The 21,905-nt window shown below is 38.9% G+C and overlaps 1 protein-coding gene across 3 annotated transcripts in view; it reads right to left on the minus strand.

Moving 5' to 3' along the window:
• The window catches only part of PRKD1 (protein kinase D1), a 360,252-nt gene that overhangs the window by 6,066 nt on the left and 332,281 nt on the right, over nucleotides 1-21,905 (minus strand). For all 3 annotated transcript variants that reach the window (XM_069559447.1, XM_069559446.1, XM_069559448.1), the window contains 3 exons: nucleotides 19,680-19,841; nucleotides 19,028-19,126; nucleotides 17,454-17,721 (listed from right to left, as the gene is read on the minus strand). In XM_069559447.1, the coding sequence (XP_069415548.1) occupies nucleotides 17,454-17,721; nucleotides 19,028-19,126; nucleotides 19,680-19,841 (529 nt within the window). The remainder of the gene's footprint in view (nucleotides 1-17,453; nucleotides 17,722-19,027; nucleotides 19,127-19,679; nucleotides 19,842-21,905) is intronic.

Here is a 21,905-nt window from a genome sequence, read left to right on the forward strand (position 1 = left end):
AGCCTATCTGCTATGTATTAATCAAATTACTAAGAATCTTTTTTCAGGATAAAGCTTAAACACAGAACTTAATGACTCTATAATAGATTAAACTCACAACTGCCATGCCTATAAATTATCTGAACACACTGATAAATGAGAAATGTTTCCTCCCAAGAGTATCTCATTCAGCCCATATGCAATCGTCTTCTCTAAAGGCTATCATGGGAGATTTTTTTCCTAATGCTTTCTTATAGTTAAGAAACATCAGTTTCTTATAGTTAAGAAACATCCTTGGTATTACTCACTCTACTAATCTGTCAAACTATTTAAAAAGAATATAATTATTCTAAGGTAAGAGATCCTAAGTAAACTAATATTGACTAGTATTGGTTTTTAGTCATTTCCTTCTTAATACCGGAGTTTTCTAAATGTTTGCATACTATTCATCACTCATTCTAGGATTTAGACAAGAACAACTATTAAGCTTCTTCCTGAATGATTACAGAATCCATTCTTTCCCTCTTTTAGAAATTCAGAAAACTTTGGTCTGTTCTAAGTATCCTGGTATCTCTCCCAATTTATTCAGGATTTACTAATTATCCACAATGGCTCTAAGAACACCTCTGTCAGCTTCTTCAACATATAGCATGTCCTGCTCTGAACATCAGTCATAGTTTACAGTTGCTATTAAATGTTCTCTTGTGACACCACTATCCCCCACCCGACTCCCCAAGTACTAGCTCCCAGCAGAGACTGTTAAGTGTAAGCCTCAAATGTAAAGATCTAAGCTAAGAGGAGAAGGAAGCCAATATTAATGGAGTAAAAAGACTAGTAAAACTGGAGTAGCTATGGCAGTCCCCCCAAAGAGCCAACATCGGGGAAATAATTCCAAATGGGATCTCAACTCCAGTTCCAAAACTCAAGTCAAGACTGGGTATTCTGATCCAGAGAGAATTTGATAGGACTTGCCTCTGAAACTGAAGAGGTGGGAGAAAGGAGAGACAACAGGAAAGACAGATATAAAACTGAGCCATTCTGAGAACTTCTTTCAAAAACAAAGCCAAGGAGGAAGGGACCATGGTTTGGCAGTGGGAAATAAGAAAAGAGGACTGCAGCAGAATGGGAAGTCAGAAGGAAAAGTGACCGGCTGGAATGTCAGAACAAGATACTAGCGCCCAAGGTGGAAGGTGAGAAGGATGCAGAAAACTCCAGGTTTCCTGGAGCTCCAGGAAGATATAGAGCCCCATGATAAAGAGATATTTGGGAAAGCAGAGAAAGTCTCAAATTCCTGATACCTATTACTTCCTTCCATAGATATGGCAAAAAGTACCTATTCCAATGCGCTTCCCTGGTGTCTCAGTGGTAAAAAAAATCTGCCTCCTAAATGGAGGAGATGTGAGTTTGAACCTCTCGAGTAGGAAATGGCAAACCACTCCAGTCTTCTTGCTGGTGAATCCCATGGACAGAGAGCCTAGCAGGCTACAGTCCATAGGGTTGCAGAGTCAGGTGTAACTGAGCGCACACGCCACCACATATTGAAGTATCTGCTTTTCATGAGATAAAGTCTATTGTTACACAAGGCTGGATTCTCCACAGTTTGGGGCAATAAGCAGATATAATTTGGAATAGCTGTTGTTGTGTCTGGGGCCAAATATGTGCAGGAAAATCCTCCATTCTCTTGAGTTATATTTTTTTCCTTATACACGCTCTTTCCCTTATTTTCTCAATTTGAGACCCTCCTCCCTATCAGTGGCTGGTTCCTCCTTCTCTTGCAGTAAATACATCATCAACTTTTTCAGAGAGTAGTAGAATTATTTTCTGATTGTACCTGCCCATTTACTCTGAGAGTTAGCCTTTCTACTCTTATTGAGAGCTCTGTTCTCTGATTCACCCTTGAACTCAATCTCTTCCTTCCATATTACTAATAAATAGTCTTAAGAGCAAGCTCTCTGAGCACCTCAAATAGCGACATTGGGACAATGTAAGAAGTCTTTTCCTTTCTCACAGGAAAATTTTAAGCAATTGGATGGTTCATATTTTATTGTAAAGAATCTCCTCTCGAAAGTATAGCATTTTGTGTTTTCTAAAATGTCTCTAGCCATAGATTCATATTAATGTTTCCCATAAATTAAAATAAAAGCAAAGAAAATCTGTTTTATGATGCCTAATGTTTCTTTTTTGCTACAACAAATTCTTGGCTAACACAGTTATTTTTCTCCTAAAGTCCTGTAAAATAATTTGAAAAATTTATCAAACATTCCTTTTTTCTTTTTTTTTTAACCAGAATGGACTTTCAGCAGATGTGGGGATAGCTGAAGTTCTGTGCAGCCTGTTTGGCAGGTGTACAAATATATCTGAACAAGAATAAAATTAAAAGGTATACACAGGTGCTGAAGGGCTTTATGCCTTAATATGAAAAGAAATGTTCCATCAGACTGTTAATTGTATGGATTCTATTTTCTTCAGGTGTCAAAATTCAGAATCATCTCTGAAATTGTGGAACCTATATTGCAGTCATTCTCCATTTCAAAGTAAATACCACATATATGGACACAACAGGCTCTGAGTGCATAGAAGGCACACTGGCATGTGTTACAGCTAAACTGAAAGGACTCCAAAACTTGGAGAACAGGCCAGAAAAAGAATGGAACTGAATATTTTTGAAGACATAATAGGTCCCTCAGGTCACCCCTCTCAGTCACCTTACATTTTGCAAAAAAAAAATTTTTTTGAATGTGCTGTTTGGCCTGTGGGATTTTAGTCCCTGATCTGGGATGAAACCTGGGCCTCTGAGGTCAAAGGGCCAGGTGTGAACCCATGGACTGCCACAGAAGTCCACCACTTCCCATCTTTTATCATTTTGGTACCTGCCTGTCTCCCCATTTTCCCTACTAGATTTCAGCTTCTTTAAGCTTTCCCAGATTGTATATTCATTTTTACACAATTTCATAAATATTTAAAATAAAATGCATCATTTAATGTATTAGGAAAATGCTTGCTAAATAGCATTTGGTAGACTGAATACATTAATTAGACATTTAAATATGCATTTTCTCAGCTCTAAGTTTTAATATCCACATTATGTGCATATGGTTTGTATATTTTGGCTAAAAATACTCCTGGATGGTAGGACATCACATCTCTACAAACAGATCACAGGATCAGGGGCTTCCATCAGAAAATCAGAATAATGCTGAGAGTATCTGCAGTACAGATCATGCTTATTTTACAATGTTTATTTGACACAAGAGAAATTATCTGTGAAACTCTGGGGCTGACCTGTTTTGTACTGACAAGGCAGTTTAAAGAATTGCTTTTCCATACTGTCTTCTGTCCAGCTGCAGATTAGTGAGGTACAGATTTTCAAATTAGAAGCCAGATCAAAACTATCACTCCTGGGTTGGAGTCATCATTGGTCACCACCGAGCGCCTTGTTTTCTTTCCCCCCTTTCCATTCTGCTTCACTGCCTGTCATCCTGTAGGCTCAGTACTTCTCCCTTTGGCTTGCTTCATGCTGATGGTAAGTTGTGTGTTTATTTTAAAAATCGTTTTGCAACCCTTCACATTCCAGCTCTCAACCCAGCAAGCTGTTGCCCAGCAACACTAACTGGGACTCTCCTCTCAGGGGCTGAAACCAGAGGCTGCCAGCAGCAAACAAGGCCGCTGGAAATCATCATCTCACTCGTTCCTGAGTCAATTATTGCAATCCAATGAAGTGCAAGACCTTTAGAGACTCAAGCCGGGTCTTTCCCAGTTCTCTCCTCTGTAGAAAGTTACTCCATCCTTGGGTACTCTCTTGCTTCACGTCCAATTTAATTTCCTCCTAAAGACTAGAAAAACAATACTGGAAATATGAATTGTTTAAATGCAGCATACAGCGGCCCCCAGCTGATACCAAACTGATACAAAAATTTTAAAATCTCAATTAAAATATACTTATATTATTCTAATGAAGTTTGAGGTGTTTTTTTTCTTTCTTTCATTTTCACTTCAAAGAGATTTTCGGGTTTTGGGTGTTTTTTAAACGCTGATACTCAAGTCAAAGGCAAACTAAAAAATCTTCAGAGGAGCAACTTCCAGGTATCAGTAGTTTTGTAAGAACCTCGTTCAGTCGCTCAGTCATATCCAACTCTGCGACCCTATGGACTGCAGCATGCCAGGCTTCCCTGTCCTTCACTGTCTCCTGGAGTTTGTTCAAACTCATGTCCATTCAGTTAATGATCCCATCCAAACATCTCATCCTCTGTCACCCCCTTCTCTTGCCCTCAATCTTTCCCAGCACCAAGATTTTCACATCACTTGTCCAAAGTATCGGAGCTTCAGCATCAGTACTTACAATGAATATTCAGGGTTGATTTCCTTTAGGACTGACTGGTTCGATCTCCTTGCTGTCCAAGGAACTCTCAAGAGTGTTCTCCAGCACAACAGTTCAAAAGCAGGGATTCTTTGGCACTCAGCCTTCTTTATGGTTCAACTCTCACATCCATACATGACCACTGGAACAACCATAGCTGTGCCTACATAGACCTTTGTTGGCAAAGCGATATCTCTGCTTTTTAATTTGTTGTCTATGTTTGTCATAGCTTTTTTTCCAAAGAGCAAGCCTCTTTTAATTTCATGGCTGCAGTCACCATCCGCAGTGATTTGGGAGCCCAAGAAAATAAAGTCTCTCACTGTTTTCATTGCTTCTCCATTGATTTGACAGGAAGTGATGGGATCGAATGCCATGATCTTAGTTTTCTGAATGTTGAGGTCTTAAGCCAGCTTTTTCACTCTTTTCTTTCTCCCTCGTCAAGAGGCTCTTTAGTTCCTCTTTGCTTTCTGCCATAAGGGTAGTATCATCTGCATTTCTGAGGTTATTGATATTTCTCCCAGAAATTTTGTTCTTGTTAAAACTTCTTCAAATCAGTTTCTCTCTACAAATTATCATTTGTTAGAGAAAAACCTCATTAATTATATTTTGTTATCAAATGGTTCCTTTCCTGGTAGGACACCTTTTAAGATATTTATTTGGAATTTGAAATATGTTTATAAACAATATATATATATACACACTATGTAAAATTACATTACATAAACAAACATACATATATTTTAAAATGCAGTCTACTAAGCAAATATTATTTAAACCACTGTATACCTTTGGCTCAAAATTTTAAAGTTTCTTATTACTGAACAAAAAGCATGCTGTTTTAAAATAAAATTAAACATGAGTAATTCTAGAATATCTAATAGAGGTTGTTTAAAGTGGTAAAACCCAGTGGAAGTCCTGACCCACATCGTTTACTTTAGTTCATCAATCATGAATCTCGTCATAGCCAGCCAAGCATTTTTAAGTAGTTCACTGCCTTGTCCCCTCGTATCTCCTCCATGCTGTTACGTCTGACAGTGGTGCTAATATGTTGACAAATCAATCTATTCATTAATATTCAGCAGGCTTGCTGGATCTGCAAGCCTCATAAACTGTTACAAACACAGTTTAATTTTTAAATGACAATTGTCTTTCCTTTGTTTCTCATACCATTGGATTTCTCGGTCTCATCTACCCGAGGCTTATTTTCAATGGGGTTATTTTTTGTTTTGAACAATATGTAGTGAAAGAGGGACCTACAGCTGGTTCCTTTTCATGGCAAAGTGCTACTTCCAACTTAAGTGCTTAGCGTTCTGGAACGCTGTTGGATTTTGAAAACATACCATGTGGTAATGGGGCTAGGCTTTTATTTAGCTTCGCTTTGTGTTTGTACTGGCTGTATTTTTCATCCCCAATTTCTGGGGGAAAAACACACTTGTGAACAATTTTATTTGAATTTACCACACTGAATGGCAAAAAAAAATGCTTTTAAAATAAAATCTAGATGCTTGGATAAATTTAGTGGTATATTATTATAGCCATTCTATGCCTTGGGATGCCATGTATTCTGGACTGAACATAAATGTCAGCAGAGGACTGAGACCAAATGGAAGAATAAACTACAGCTGTGCTTATCAGGCAGAAGATGCAGAAGAAATATTACCATTGAGACTGTCAGATCACACAGTGGAAAAAACCTGTGTCACGGGTGCACCATCACAGGTTGATAATTTTGAACTAAAGACAAGTTATAGGATTAATGCAAGGGCATTTCCTTTTTTTCCTTATCACATATGTCAAGGCTTTACGTCTGATCTTAATTCTTGATTACACCAACTAACCATGCGACTCTGAAGCTAAGCAGTGACAACACAGCAGGTGAGTTGAGAATAGGTGCTTCTTCAGGTTTCACCTGCAAGCACAGAAAATGATCCCTGTCTGCAGGGGTCGTGAGCTCATTGTGAGACAATTTCCGAGGTTGCCTCTGTGTTGATTACTGCCTGCTTGCCTTCCTAATGGCATATAAAGGAATATCAAAACTCAGAAGGAAAAAATAGTAATTTATCTGGTGATCGTCATGGTCTATTACTAACCTTCCTCAAATTTACCGTGTGTCTCTAATTGAACACATCAATTCAATTTGATGATGGAAATGAATTTTTACTCTAACAGAGGCTCTCCTATCACTGCAGGTTTGTCATCATTCTCCTGGTAAGATGACTTGCACTGAAGCAAATTATATTTCACCTCATTAGCTATATAATCCACTTCACATGGTTACCAGTATCACCTCGCTTCTTATTCTAAGAATATACTCAGGGGTAAACAAAGCTATATAATAAAGTCATTTATAAAACAGAATAATTTAAATTGCATGTGTTAGGATCTTGACCAGCTGAAGGAATGCAGAAAAGGAGAATTCATTTGCCCTTCACACTTGCCTGATAGCCCAGGTGGTAAAGAATCCTCCTGCAATGCAGGAGACCCTGGTTCGATTCCTGGGTTGGGAAGATACGCTGGAGAAGGGATAGGCTACCCTAGCTTTACTTGTGGCTCAGCTGGAAAAGAATCTGACTGCAGTGTGGGAGACCTAGGTTTGATCCCTGGGTTGGGAAAATCCCTTGGAGAAGGGAAAGGCTACCCACTCCAGTACTCTGGCCTGGAGAATTCCATGGACTATATAGTCCATGGGGTTGCAAAGAGTCAGACACAAGTAACTGAGCACACACATACACATCACATAAGTATCATGAAGTTAGACATGCATGGTCTAAAGGTTTTCTAAAATTTAAAACTAATAAACAATATGTGGAACAATTTATATATCACCATTATGAATTATATGATTACATCTCATGCCTCCTATAACCTAAAAACCTACATTCTATAGCATCAAATTTCTATACCTATGTCCACTCATGGAGAAGGCAATGGCACCCCCACTCCAGTACTCTTGCCTGGAAAATGCCATGGATGGAGGAGCCTGGTGGGCTGCAGTCCATGGGATCGTGAAGATTTGGACACGACTGAGCGACTTCACTTTCACTTTTCTCTTTCATGCATTAGAGAAGGCAATGGGAACCCACTCCAGTGTTCTTGCCTGGAGAATCCCAAGGACAGAGGAGCCTGGTGGGCTTCCGTCTCTGGGGTTGCACAGAGTCGGACACGACTGCAGCGACTTAGCAGCAGCAGCATGTCCACTCAAACCAGTTTCTAAAGGAGATCAGCACTGGGTGTTCCTTGGAAGGAATAATGCTAAAGCTGAAACTCCAGTACTTTGGCCACCTCATGTGAAGAGTTGACTCATTGGAAAAGACTCTGATGCTGGGAGGGATTGGGGGCAGGAGGAAAAAGGGATGACAGAGGATGAGATGGCTGGATGGCATCACCGACTCGATGGACGTTGAGTCTGAGTGAACTCTGGGAGTTGGTGATGGACAGGGAGGCATGCCGTGCTGCGATTCATGGGGTCACAAAGAGTCGGACATGACTGAGCGACTGAACTGAACAGAACTGAACTGATGTCCACTCAAGAGAAAATTTTCAAGTGTTATAAGGATTCTCTTTCCCTGTATTTCTTTCATTGCTCAAAATCTTGACACACATTAGTTTCTTCTTTATTACACATAACTATTTTACAACTTTTTGCATTTTCTGGGGTGTTTTTTCTCCTTTAGGCTTGTAAGTGGAAGTTTATCAAGAAGCTTTTTCTTACTAATTTTTCTTACTATTATCATGGAAGTTTATGTTGAAATACATTCAACATTTGGAGCAAATCATATATCCTGATATTAAACATCTGATAAAATGACATGAATAGAAAAAATGTTACAAATGAGAGAAACTTTTAATTTATCTAAATCTGAACATTAGAAACCTACTAAACATTTTTTAGAGCACTGTCAGCCATCATGTCTTTTAGGAGATCTGAGCAGTGTTTTAGAAAGTGTGTTTCATGGACTTCTTTCATTCTCAGAGCAAGATGGCAGTTTATGGGGGTGCAGTGTGGGAATCTTCCTTATTAACCAGCTCTTCTTGACATGCCAAACTTAAAATATGTCTGCTATAGACTCAGAACTAGACAATTACAGGTAGTTTAAAATGAGCCATAATCAAGGAGGTTCTTTGGCAAAATTATTAGTAAACCTCTACCTTGCCTACTTGTGAATATTCCTATTTTCTGACTATTAGCTAGTTTTTCTATTTCTTGATTCTAAGCTCTATATCCTTGGTCCCTATTTCTTAAGTTATACATTGAGTGTCGCTTGCAATTTTCTGGGTTTCTTTTTGGCAGTATCCACCCAAGTCACTCTTATTATGCACCAGATATGACAAACAGGGAGGACAGCCTGGCCTAACTCTTGCTCCTGTGGCAATGCTAAAAATGCAATGAACGAAATGGCATATAGGTACATGATCAAGTAAGGTGGTGCTGCTGCTAAGTCCCTTCAGTCATGTCCGACTCTGCACGATCCAATAGTAAGGTGCAATCCTCTAATGTCATATGATTACTGATGCTGAAGCTCAAGCTCCAAAACTTTGGTCACCTGATGTGAATAGCCAACTCACTGACAAAGACCCTGGTGCTGGGAATGACAAAAGGAGAAGAGGGAGGCAAAGGATGGAAAGCATCATCAATTCAATGGACATGAACAAGGACGAACTCCAGGAGACAGTGAGGGACAGGGAGGCCTGGTGTGTTATGGTCCATGGGGTTGCAAAGGCTTGGACCTGACAACGATTGGACAACAACAATTTAAAAAATGCGTAAGTGATAATGGGCTGCCCTTTCCATAAGACAAAGTAAATGTGCTAACCAAGCAACTGCTTTAATATAGGTGCAGAGTCCTTTCAAGGGACTGAGAAAGGTCATAGCCTCTGTGTGCTGAGGACTAAGCTTAACCTAGTACAAGATAAAAGCTGGAGGTGAGAATGAGGCTATGTCTAGTTATTGACAGTGGTATTGGATAAGCTTCCCAACTGGTGCAATGATAAAGAATCTGCCTGCAAATACAGGAGGTGCAAGAGACACGGGTTCCGTCCCTGGGTTGGGAAAATTCCCTGAGTAGGAAATGGCAACCCAGTCCAGTATTCTTGCCTGGAAAATCCCATGGACAGAGGAGCCTGGCGCGCTACCGTCCATGGGGCTGCAAAGTCAGGCACAACTGAGCGACTGAGCAGAGCACACAGTAAAGGTCAAATGGTCTCAACGATGAAAGTGCAACTCACAACACTGCCCTAAAATGAACAGAAATGTTCTTGAACTCCTCTCTTCCCATGATTACCTGAAGCTTCCTCTTGTGCAATAATCTGTAACCATATGATTCATTCTGGAGTGTTTTATTGTATACATGCATTCTTTGGTTTATAAATTAATGTATTTATTTTAATTGGAAGCTAATTACTGTACAGTATTGTAGTGGTTTCTGCCATACTCACATGAATCAGCCATGGGTGCACATGTGTCCCCCATCCTGAACCCCCCCTCCCATCTTCCTCCCCATCCCATCCCTCAGGGTCATCCCAGTGCACCGGCCCTGATCCCTGTCTCAGGCATCGAACCTGGACTGGCCATTATTCCACATACAGTAGTATACATGTTTCAATGCTATTCTCTCAAATCATCCCACCCTCGCCTTCTCCCAGGAGTCCAAAAGTCTGTTCTTTACATCTGTGTCTCTTTTGCTGTCTCACATAAAGGGTCATTGTTATCATCTTTTAAATTCCATATATATACACGTTCTTAGTTAATTTGTATAGAAGTGAAAGTGTTAAGTTACTCAGTTGTGCCTGACTCTTTGCGAGCCTGTGGACTGTAACCCTCCAGGCTCCTCTGTCCATGAAATTCTCCAACCAAGAATACTAGAGTGGGTTGCCATTTCCTTTTCCAGGGGATCTTCCTGACCCAGAGACGAAACCCAGGTCTCTCACCATGCAGACAGATTCTCTACTATATGAGCCACAAGTTCAGTTCAGTTCAGTTGCTCAGTCGTGTGCAACTCTTTGCGACCCCATGAATCGCAGCACGCCAGGCCTCCCTGTCCATCACCATCTCCCGGAGTTCACTCAGACTCACGTCCATCGAGTCAGTGATGCCATCCAGCCATCTCATCCTCTGTTGTCCCCTTCTCCTCCTGCCCCCAATCCCTCCCAGCATCAGAGTCTTTTCCAGTGAGTCAACTCTTCGCATGAGGTGGCCAAAGTATGGAAGCTTCAGCTTTAGCATCATTCCTTCCAAGGAAATCCCAGGGTTGATCTCCTTCAGAATGGACTGGTTATATCTCCTTGCAGTCCAAAGGACTCTCAAGAGTCTTCTCCAACACCATAGTTCAAAAGCATCAATTCTTCGGCACTCAGCCTTCTTCATAGTCCAACTCTCACATCCATACATGACCACTGGAAAAACCATAGCCTTGACTAGACAGACCTTAGTGGGCAAAGTAATGTCTCTGCTTTTGAATATGCTATCTAGGTTGGTCATAACTTTTCTTCCAAGGAGTAACCATCTTTTAATTTCATGGCTGCAGTCACCATCTGCAGTGATTTTGGAGCCCAAAAAAATAAAGTCTGACACTGTTTCCACTGTTTCCCCATCTATTTCCCATGAAGTGATGGGACCGGATGCCATGATCTTCGTTTTCTGAATGTTGAGCTTTAAGCCAATTTTTTCGCTCTCCTCTTTCACTTTCATCAAGAGGCTTTTTAGCTCCTCTTCACTTTCTGCCATAAGGGTGGTGTCATCTGCATATCTGAGGTTATTGATATTTCTCCCGGCAATCTTGATTCCAGCTTGTGTTTCTTCCACTCCAGCGTTTCTCATGATGTACTCTGCACAGAAGTTAAATAAGCAGGGTGACCATATACAGCCTTGACGTACTCCTTTTCCTATTTGGAACCAGTCTGTTGTTCCATGTCCAGTTCGAACTGTTGCTTCCTGACCTGCCTACAGATTTCTCAAGAGGCAGGTTAGGTGGTCTGGTATTCCCATCTTTTTCAGAATTTTCCACAGTTTATTGTGATCCACACAATCAAAGACAATCTGCAGACAGATTCTTTACTATATAAGCCACAAGTAGCTGACTACATTTGTTTAGCTATAGATAATTTATATAAGCATTTGGTTATATATATAACTGTAATTAAATATGTGTTTAGTTACATGTGTAATTATATATGCGTGTGCATAAACAAATACATATATATATATGTGCATATACACAGATCAATTGACCATGTAAAGTGATTGAAATAGAAAGTGTTCGATACATTTAAGGTAATCTAGTTGTCTCAACCACTCTGCTAACTACTTGCCAGTGCAATTTCATTTAATAATTAACCTAGTGAATTAGGAACTTGTATCACTGTATTTCAAACAGGAAAACTGAGACCTGAGATAGTAAGTAACTTCGATGAGGTCACCAAGATGCTGAGTGGGAGAGTTCTCAGTTCAGGCCTTTGCCACTACAGCATCGGGTTTCCCGGTCTTTTTAGACATTAGGAAAAATTGTGTTGCTATATTAGCTCTAAGCTAGGGAGAGCATATTAAGATTTTAATGTGAAAGCATGGCTAAATTTATTAGAAGGATAATCAAGGAGCAATAAATGTGGTGGGTAAGAGCTTGGAGCCGGCTGAAAAGACTTGCAAACTAGCCCTCTAAGGGAAGCCACTTAACCCTCTATGTCCACACTGCCTCATCTTTAAAATGAAAACAATTATAGTATCTACTTAAAGGTTTGGGACAACTAAGTTCATATATGTAAAGTGTATTAAGCAGTGCTTGGCTACAAGGCAAATGTTACAGAAGATCAGTGATTCTTCTTTTGCTTTCAAAATTTAATTAATTTTACTATCACCATTTTACCTGTAATATTTGCTGTTAGGTTTTCCTCCATGTTTTTTTCTTATTTTTCAAAGCACACTTTAATTTGCACAAAAAATCTATTTTTATAGTGGACGCCTGTTAATGCTTTTGTGTTTGTTTTCAGCCTTGTATCTTTTCACTGCAGGAACTACCTCTCTCCAACCTGGAGGGGCTCTCCATCATCCCCAAGGCCAATCAGAGTGTGGCTCCTGCGGTGACAATGTGATTGTTCCCAGGGTATTACGGGATTAAGCACAGCCAATCAGTGCCCCTTTCAGAGAATCTACAGCTACTGAGATAATTATGCTTCCATTCTGAGTCATATACAATGGGTAGCATGTTAGCCTGGAGCTGCTGGGAGATCACTTTGCACCACATGAAAAGTCTACCTGAGAAGGAAGACACCGTAAGGTAAAGCAGAGTGAGAGATGGAGAAATGTGTCACTTGAACCACAGGTTCCAGATGAATGGGGCTCACCTTCTGGACCTACCCCATTGTGTGAGTCAATAAATTACCTAAGTTAGTGAAAGATAAGCTTATACTATTTGCACAAAAATCCTGATTAACTCACTGATATATTATTGGTAAGAATATCTCTATAATGCTGTTACTCAGCTTATTATAATAGCATAAATAATTAATGAGTTTAAAATATTCCTTGAAATTGAAAGTGTTAGATGCTCAGTTGCATCTGGCTCTTTACAACTCCATGTACTTTATCCTGCTAAGCTCTTCTGTCCAAGGAATTCTCCAGACAGAATGCTGGAGTGAGTTGCCATTCCCTTCTCCAGGGGATCTTCCTGACCCAGGGATCGAACCTAGGTCTCTCGCACTGCAGGCAGATTCTTTACTGTCTGAGCCACAAGGGAATCGCTATAGGTTCTTAAATATCGAGACATTAGAAATAAGCACCCTTTGGTGTGCAAAACTGTGAGCTATAAAGAATGGCAACAGGGACTTCTCTTGCAGTTCAGTGGTTAGGAATCTGCCTTCCAATACAGGGAATGCAGATCAATCCCCGGTCGGGGAGCTAAAACATCACGTGCCGCAGGTAACTAAGCCCGCCAGTGTCACAGAGACCCAGTGCAGCCAAAATAAAACAGTAAATAAATAGAAACCAACTGTCTAAGAAAAAAAAAAGGCAATCAATGACTTCAAGTCCAAGCCCTACCACTCTGTGACCTTAGGCAAGTCATTTACCCTTTTTATTTCTCACTAACACAGAGACTAAAACTGCTGTGAGGATCAAATAGCAAAATGAGAGCTCAAACACACCAATATACAGTACTCTACTGTATTGAGTCCATGTCTATATTAACAGAGAAAAAAGCATGATAAAGGAATTTTCTCATTCTGATACATCTATGTATGCTGCAAAGACCTTACAACTTTCTTCTATCTTTTGCTTTTTCATGCCAAGAAATAAAAAGTACAACTAACAGTATGACTGAAGAACACTTGGGAAATGTGCACAGAAGTTTGCATATAATTTCTAAAATTATACAATCAATTCTTGGTTACCCGCCAGAGCAACTGCGTAGCTAGCTTACTGTTCTGCTATCCTTTTCCTAGATCCAAGTCCTTGGCTCACCCCACACCTGCATCCTATAAATGCCTTTCACATCCTTTATCTCTTTCAGTCTCTATTACAACTTCATTACATGGGCAGGAATCATTACTCTGTTTTACAGATGAGAAACTGAAGCTCAAAGAGGTAAGTGATAGCTAATTAGAATGGCAGGAAGTAAAACATCTCAACCCACTTCATTGCTGATCCTTACCTCTGATTTATTAGAGTCACTGAGGTGCCTAGATTTTTACTTCCTTGCTTCTGGATTTTTGCTGGTTCTGGTGTGGTTTACAGTATATTGTAATATCAGCTGTGAACACTCTTTGCCAGATCCTAGTTTTCTTGTGTACTCATCAGATACTACGTGCTTAATATTATTTGGTATGGGCCCTGTGATAATACCTAATCTGCAAAGTATTTGTTCCCAACAAGATAATTGAATAGAATCTAAGCCAATAATTAGTTTTGTAATATCTCAGTTAACATTATGACATAATTTGGCCAGGTTTTCTTTATATTCAATATTACTTCTGTTTGTACACCAGCAGGTAGATAAATCATTTGCTGTCAGAGCTTCTGCTAGCAAACAGTACAACTCCTGTGCCTCCAATGCTGAAATGAGCTAGAAAAAGACGCTGAGAAGAAAGGACAATAAATGTGCAAACTGATACTTGAGTCATTTACAAGAACAAGAGTCTACATGAGCTGGTTACCACATCATTTTGAGCGGCAGAAAATTTTTTTAGTGCTTAGACATTTCTATAGCCAAGTAAAATGTATTCTTTCTGGTCAAATATAAATGCCTCTTGAATTAGCCCATGCAATTCTCTTTTGTGAAATGCTGTATCTCTTCATTCTTTAGTGACTGGCCTAAGTTCCATCTCCCCTGAAAGCTCAATACTGACTAGTCAAGTCCATAGTGACTCTTTCTCCTCTGAACTCAGAGCCCCTGATTTTATACCAAGCTAACAATTCAAGAAAATACTTGATCATTTTCCCAAGTTCATATAACTCATCTCCCCTACAAACTTTCACGTTGTTTGAAAGATATTTTATGTTTTGTCTTCTACTTTCACATTACTTACACATGTATACTGCAGTTTCCCAGCAAAAGTTCCTTGAGCTGTTGATAATCATTCTTCTGCTTTCTAATACAAGTGATAATTAAACATTCACAGCCTATAGCTAAGAAGATTACATCCACATAGAAGGCCAGCATATTTACATGATACCAGAGACCAGGCATGATTTGTTCCACTTCTTCAAGCAACGTACTCTACTACTCCAAGGAAAAAAACCACTTTAATGTGAAGGCTATTTTCCTAATTTTCCAAATACTCCTGCAGAACAGAAAAATGTCTGACTGGCTGTAGAGATATTTCACATTTGCACTGTGGTTAACAATATCCAGTTATTTTTACTGGATTTCTAGATTATAGGTATCAAACATAATGCTAACTGAATTTAAAGGTAATGTTCCCCAGCAAGTTCAGGTCACAAGGTTATTTGACAATTCCCTCCTTTCTGCCTCCTGGATAGGAAAAAGAATTACATTTCCCTTTTTGCCTCTGTTGACTTATCCTAAATATGTTTCATTAGTCTTTCAGCCACGTGGTAGTTCTTTTGAAGGTTAAAGATTCCATTAAGACATATCCACCTAGCTATAATTTGAGCTAATTAGACAACGTTAGTCAAAGTCAAAACTACAATGAGGGACCAGTCGGAATAGTCTTCATCGAAGTCTATAAATAATAAATGCTGGAGAGGATATGGAGAAAGGGGAACCCTCCTACGCTGTGGTGTGAATGTAAATTGGTGTAGCCACTGTGGAGAGTATTACGGAGGTTCCTCAAAAAACTAAAAAACAGTTTCCATATGATCCAGCAACCTATACTCCTGTGTATATACCCATACAAAACTATTATTCAAAAAGACATATGTACCCTTATGTTAATAGCAGCACTATTTACAATAGCCAAGACATGGAAGAAACCTAAATGTCCATCAACAGATAAACAGATAAAGAAGATAAGTATATATACAATGGGATATTACTCAGCCACCAAAGGAATACAATAATGCCTCTTATTGAAACATGGACAGACGCAGAAATTATCACAGTAAGTGACGTCAGAGAAAGACAAATACCACATGATAATCACTTATATGTGGAATCTAAAACATGATAGAAATCAACATATCTGTGAAACAGAAACAGACCCACATATAGAGGACAGAACTGTGGTTGCCAAGGTGGAGGGAAAGTAGGGGAAGGAAGGAATGGGAGTTTGACATTAGGAGAGGCAAACTATTATATATACTATGGATAAACAGGGTCCTACTGTGTAGCACAGAGAGCTGTATTCAATATCCTGTGACAAATTATAATGGAAAATAATATGAAAAAATATATATATATAAAAGTGAGTCACTTTACTACATAGAAGAAATTAACACAACATTGTAAATCAATTATATTTCAATAAAATTTAAAGAAAGTTGCAGCCAATAGTAACTCAAAGCTTAGATAATGGATGGATTGTGCCATTTACAATGAACAGTAGTTTAAAAACTAATTGTCCAGGCAGTTTATACATGCTCTTTTCCAATTTCTATACCACCATGTGTAATAACAGGTATCAAACAGATATTTAACTATGAATGTATTTGCCTTTTCAAGTGGTTAAAAAGTCTCAACAAACTTAGAACTAGACGTTGCCTGAAAACTAAAAAGGAAGCATGACTAAGGGTTAAAGAATGGATGCTCAGACCATCTGGGTATAAATTCTGGCTCTGCCATTTACCAGCTTTGTGATTTTGGCGGGGGTTCACTTCTTTTGCCTCAATGTCCTTGCTTGAAATCTAGATATAATAGTAAAATCTATCTTAAGGATTTGGGGGGGGGTGAGAATTAAATAAACTCCAAAGCATGTTAAGGAGGAACTCCTTCATGAAGCATGCAGTGAGCCATTTTCTCTACCCTGACTGGCCCCTCCACTTCTTTTTAAACTATCTATCATTCTCCCTTTAAGAAGTAAATATTTATTAAGGAGAACTTAATTTTAAATAATGCAACACTGCCAATGTAATCTACCCTAAAAAATCATCAGGATATATATAAGAAACTATACATGAAAATTATCTAACAATGAATAAACAGAAATAATCTAAAGTATAACACTAGGGAAATGACTAAATAAAATACTATATACATGCTCTAAAGTCACATACAGGAAAACGGTATACAAAGAATCTGGTATACTAATTTATGTAATGTGATAACTAAAATATCAGTATCATAAGGTTCTTGTGTCCACAGTAAGTTAAAAGTGCTTATAACATAAATAGGCATATAGTAAATCAAAGATTACCGTTAGTGAAGATCAAGTATTGCCATTATATCTATGTGTAAATATTCATAAGTTCTTAGGACATAACCAATGATAAACAGTTTCTCTTTATTTCATTTACCTCTTAATTTGTGTTTCTTAATTTTCTGTATGTAAGTTTCACCAGTAGATATTTTTGTCTCCATTTCCTTTACTTCTCAACCCACCTCAATCAATTTGTGCCCCTACTCTGGTGGGCAATTTGCCATGAGCATTTATCAATTTAAATTACATGACTGAATTAATAATATAACACTTAATGAGGAAATCATTATCACTTCTGAATAGGAAATATTACCTTCGTGAGAGATTTCCTTCCAAGGATTCGGTGGATACATGAAAGCTGCATTCTGGATTTGGTCGTGAATGTCCTCATCTTCATTAAATGGGAATGTGCCACTTAAGCTTACATAGATGATGACCCCAACAGACCACATGTCTAGAGAGCGATTATAGCCCTTGTTCCTTAGAACCTCAGGAGCCAGGTAAGCTGGGGTACCCACCACTGACCTCCGGAAAGACTTCTCTCCAATGATCCGGGCAAAACCAAAATCACAAAGTTTCACCTGTTGATAATAATGGTTTGAAGATACAGTCAGGTTACAAATTTGTTTGTCAGTCTATGTCTTGGTCCACAACAGCTAAAAAAACAACTATAATACTTTATATATATTGTATGGATTTCTCATGGTAGAACTAACAGCTATTTTCCATTTTATGTACTTTAGGATAGCAATTTATGAAGAGACACAAAAGTATTTTTTATTCATAAAAATATCATCTAAACATTCTCCCTTCCTCCTCCTAGAACTGAGGGACAAATATGAAAATATGTATACATAAAAGTAGGTTATTCAGTTTTACAAGGCAGGGAAACATCATGCACAGTGATGGATTTAACTCAAGGACTTATTATAAATAAAGGCTGAAGGATAAGCACATGCCATCATCCACCATATCCTAAAAATTAGCTCTGCATGGACAGGTAGCCAGGATCTGAGGGCATCATGGAAGCAACACAGAACAGCCACCTTGGTCAGGTCACTTCAGACACAAGGGTATCTAGAAAGAGATACGGTTGTTTTGCATTTTCTGAGTCAAGGAAAAGAAGAAACTTCTGTCTTCCTCCCTGGGAACAACACTGAACTGCAATACCCTGCCTAACATTAGAGAGCTGGTAGCATCCCTGGGTGGAGAAGGCGATGGCACCCTACTCCAGTACTCTTGCCTGGAAAATCCCATGGACGGAGGAGTCTGGTAGGCTGCAGTACATGGGGTCGCGAGGACTCGGACATGACTGAGTGGCTTCCTTTCACTTTTCATGCACTGGAGAAGGAAATGGCAACCCACTCCAGTGTTCTTGCCTGGAGAATCCCAGGGACGGGGGAGCCTGGTGGGCTGCAGTCCATGGTGTTGCAAAGAGTCGGACACAACTGAGCGACTTCCCTTTCACTTTTCATGCATTGCAGAAGGAAATGGCAACCCGCTCCAGTGTTCTTGCCTGGAGAATCCTGGGGACGGGGGAGCCTGGTGGGCTGCCGTCTATGGGGTCGCACAGAGTCAGACACGACTGAAGTGACTTAGCAGCAGCAGCAGCAGCATCCCTGGGACTCTGAAGCTGTCTCCCTCTCCCGTTCCCCAGGATGTCCACACCACGGCCCCAGAAGCAGCAGGAGAGGCCTGGTGTGCATTTTATTATAAAGGCAGGCTGAACTGAGATGCAGAATGGCAGAGACAGTCCCCATAACGCAAGAAGGTAACAAATGGATGAAAACAGATAGTGAACGTTTTGAGGAGAAAGGGTGACAGAATGCGGCAAGAGAGCCAGTGATGCTGTCGGCTGCCTTTTTGCTGAGAGGCTTTCATACTTGCCTGAGGGAAAGGATCAGCTGATGCTAGCAACACGTTTTCTGGTTTGAGGTCACAATGAACAATATTTTTAAAGTGTAGATGCCGCAAAGCCACAAGTATCTATAAAGGAGAAAATCATCAACATCAGCTTATTTTAATCTAAATGGTTGGTTCAAAATGTTCTCTACTAGGACATAAATTTAGAGGGTCAACAGAAGACTCAAAATGAACAGTGATATTTCTTTTATGTTTCAGACCCTGAAATAAGCTAGCATGTTTCTAAGGAAACTTTATTGGAAAAAGTATTATGGAAACCAGATGGCAACCGAAACAGGTAAAGATAAAAGAATTCAATGATATCTAACAGGCTACACATCCTGAATATTTTCAAAGATTCAGGACTCAGTCACTGTGCATTTTAAAATTTCATGAGCAGTTTTAATACCTGGGCCTGTATACATATTATTCATTTGGTGCTATCCTAAACCCTGACTACTACAGATAGAAATTAGATAATACAATAAGCCATTCCAACTTTCTTTTTTTTTTTAGTGTAGTTTAGACTCTGGAGGTAGGGACTAAACAACAGAGCTAGAAAGCTCTAGTTAAACAGTGATAACATCTGATATTAAATATTACCATTTTAATTTCCTGACTGTAATTGATTTCTTACCTGAGTAATTAAAAACTTCGTTACGTGCTCTGGCAACCTGCCCTTTTCACTTGACAAGATCATCTCCAGCATGTCTCCATGGAGTTTTTCCATAACAACAAACACTCTTTCAGGCGTCTCAAACATACACTCCAAATTTACAACACCAGGGTGATGAAGGTTCTATTAAAGATAAATAAAGCACTTGAAGAAAATGAGTTTTTGATACTGTTTGGCAAGCTCACTGATTATACCAAACTGTTCTAGCTTAAAGCTATGGAGAAACCCACACTTTAGATTTTTAACACCTCTAAATTCCACATGTGCTGCCTTATATTTTTGAAATTCTAATGTCTCCAAAAAATACATCTTGACTTTCTGTGCACAGTGAATATTTTTTTCTATGCTATAAAACAAAATTCCAGCACAGTGAATTGCTAATTAGGTTTTAATTAGAATATCATATTGAAAAATCTGTAGTTTCTTAGGATTATCTCCAGTATTAAGCATACTGTCCTAAATTAGTTTACTAGGCCATCCGTACACACTCAGTAGAAATTTAATGTAGATAAGATGAAATACGTTCATGGAGTACATCTGACTGCACTGATGAAGCATGTTAATCAAAACCTTTTGGAGCTGCTGCTGTGCTCTCGGAGGCTGCTCTAGTTTGCTACAAAAGCTCTTACACAAGAGTAAAGATCCCCATGAAAACAGCAAATATTGTTGAGCCTCTGTTTTGTTCAGGACATCATGCTATGTGGTAGTGCCTCATAGTTCTCGAGCACTCAATAAATATTTCCACAATAAACTAATGGCCAATAATGATAGGCTGCATTTGGCTTGACATGTTAATTGTCACACGTCAAGTAAAATTACTCTTAACATTAGATGGGCCCTTGTAATGATGCTTAACTCTGAATGTTGGTCTGGGGTCGTCAACAAAAGCCTTTGATCAATTGACCTTTATTTTTTTTTTCCTGCACACAACAAAATAATCCCCAAATTAAAAGAACTATTATATATTCCACTAATATTTCAATGAAAAATGGGGAAAAAACAATCATCTTGAATAAAAATTACTGAAAGAAAAACACACGGACTGACTTACATGTGTTAACAGCTGAACACAGGGAAGAAAATAAATCCTCTATTCCAAGAGAAAAAATCTTAGTCAGCCATAAAATTAAATGCAAAATGAAATGTTCACAAATTATTGGAAACCTGAAATGGCATGGTCTTCAGATCTCATGGACAGATGCTGGGGGTGAGCAGTAGAGGGGACACGCATGAATCTGCACTGACTCAGCACGGACATACGCTACGGCTGGCAGGCGCTCCCACGATGAGAACCTGCCTCGCTGGATGAGAACTCCATCCACTACTCTGGCAATTCTGCTCTCTGCCTGAGACATCAGATGGGACTTTAATATGTGCTTATTTAATTTGTATTTCTCCAGAATGTTCTAGACCAAAAGTATAAAAGGAATTAATGATATTGTTTTCTGTCAATGATGTCCTCATGGACTCTGAAGGACTGTATAAATGTCCTCTAATAGCTTCTTTATGTAAGAGATAAAGGAAAATTTGGCTATTTCTTGGTAAAGGACTTTGAATATACTTAGGTATGTATTTTAGGAAATAAAGTATATTTAATGAATTCATTGAATTAAAGGTCACCCGAACGCAACCGGTAAAAGAAATATGTCTTGGAAAAGTTTCAGCTCCTGCATTCATTGCTCTTGGTCCTTGATCTTTCACCAAAACCTTTACGTTTTACAAGTCTGCTAAAGAATATATTGAATGGTAGCTGAAAAATCTTTCCAATAGCAAAATGACTTTATTTTCTCTGCATAGCTGGTATGTAATAAGTTGATACTTCTTGAGTTCATTATGTATGGTTGAGACAAAGCCATCACAGATGCCTTCTCAAAAGCTGGATGCTTTTGTACTTAAATGACCTAACTTGCTTTTACATTCAACAATAACAAAAGTAAGCAGAATATACAGAATCATGTCTTCATTAACAAAAATCTCTATCCTGATGAGAAGTTAATTTACTTAGCCTAGATATCTGAAGATATCTGAAGACTAAAGAGAGGGAAAAAAAACTAAAGTTACCATTTTGTATCATTCATATTGCCTTTTTAATACCTTAAGATCAACTCTAAGATGAGCTTTAACCAAAGTAGCTGATGTCACTTGTTCACAATTTTAACTTTTTACAGAAACTATAAAATAGCTTTT

This window comes from Ovis canadensis, chromosome 18 (genome assembly GCF_042477335.2).
Source record: "Ovis canadensis isolate MfBH-ARS-UI-01 breed Bighorn chromosome 18, ARS-UI_OviCan_v2, whole genome shotgun sequence".
Classification (NCBI taxonomy): Eukaryota; Metazoa; Chordata; class Mammalia; order Artiodactyla; family Bovidae; genus Ovis; species Ovis canadensis.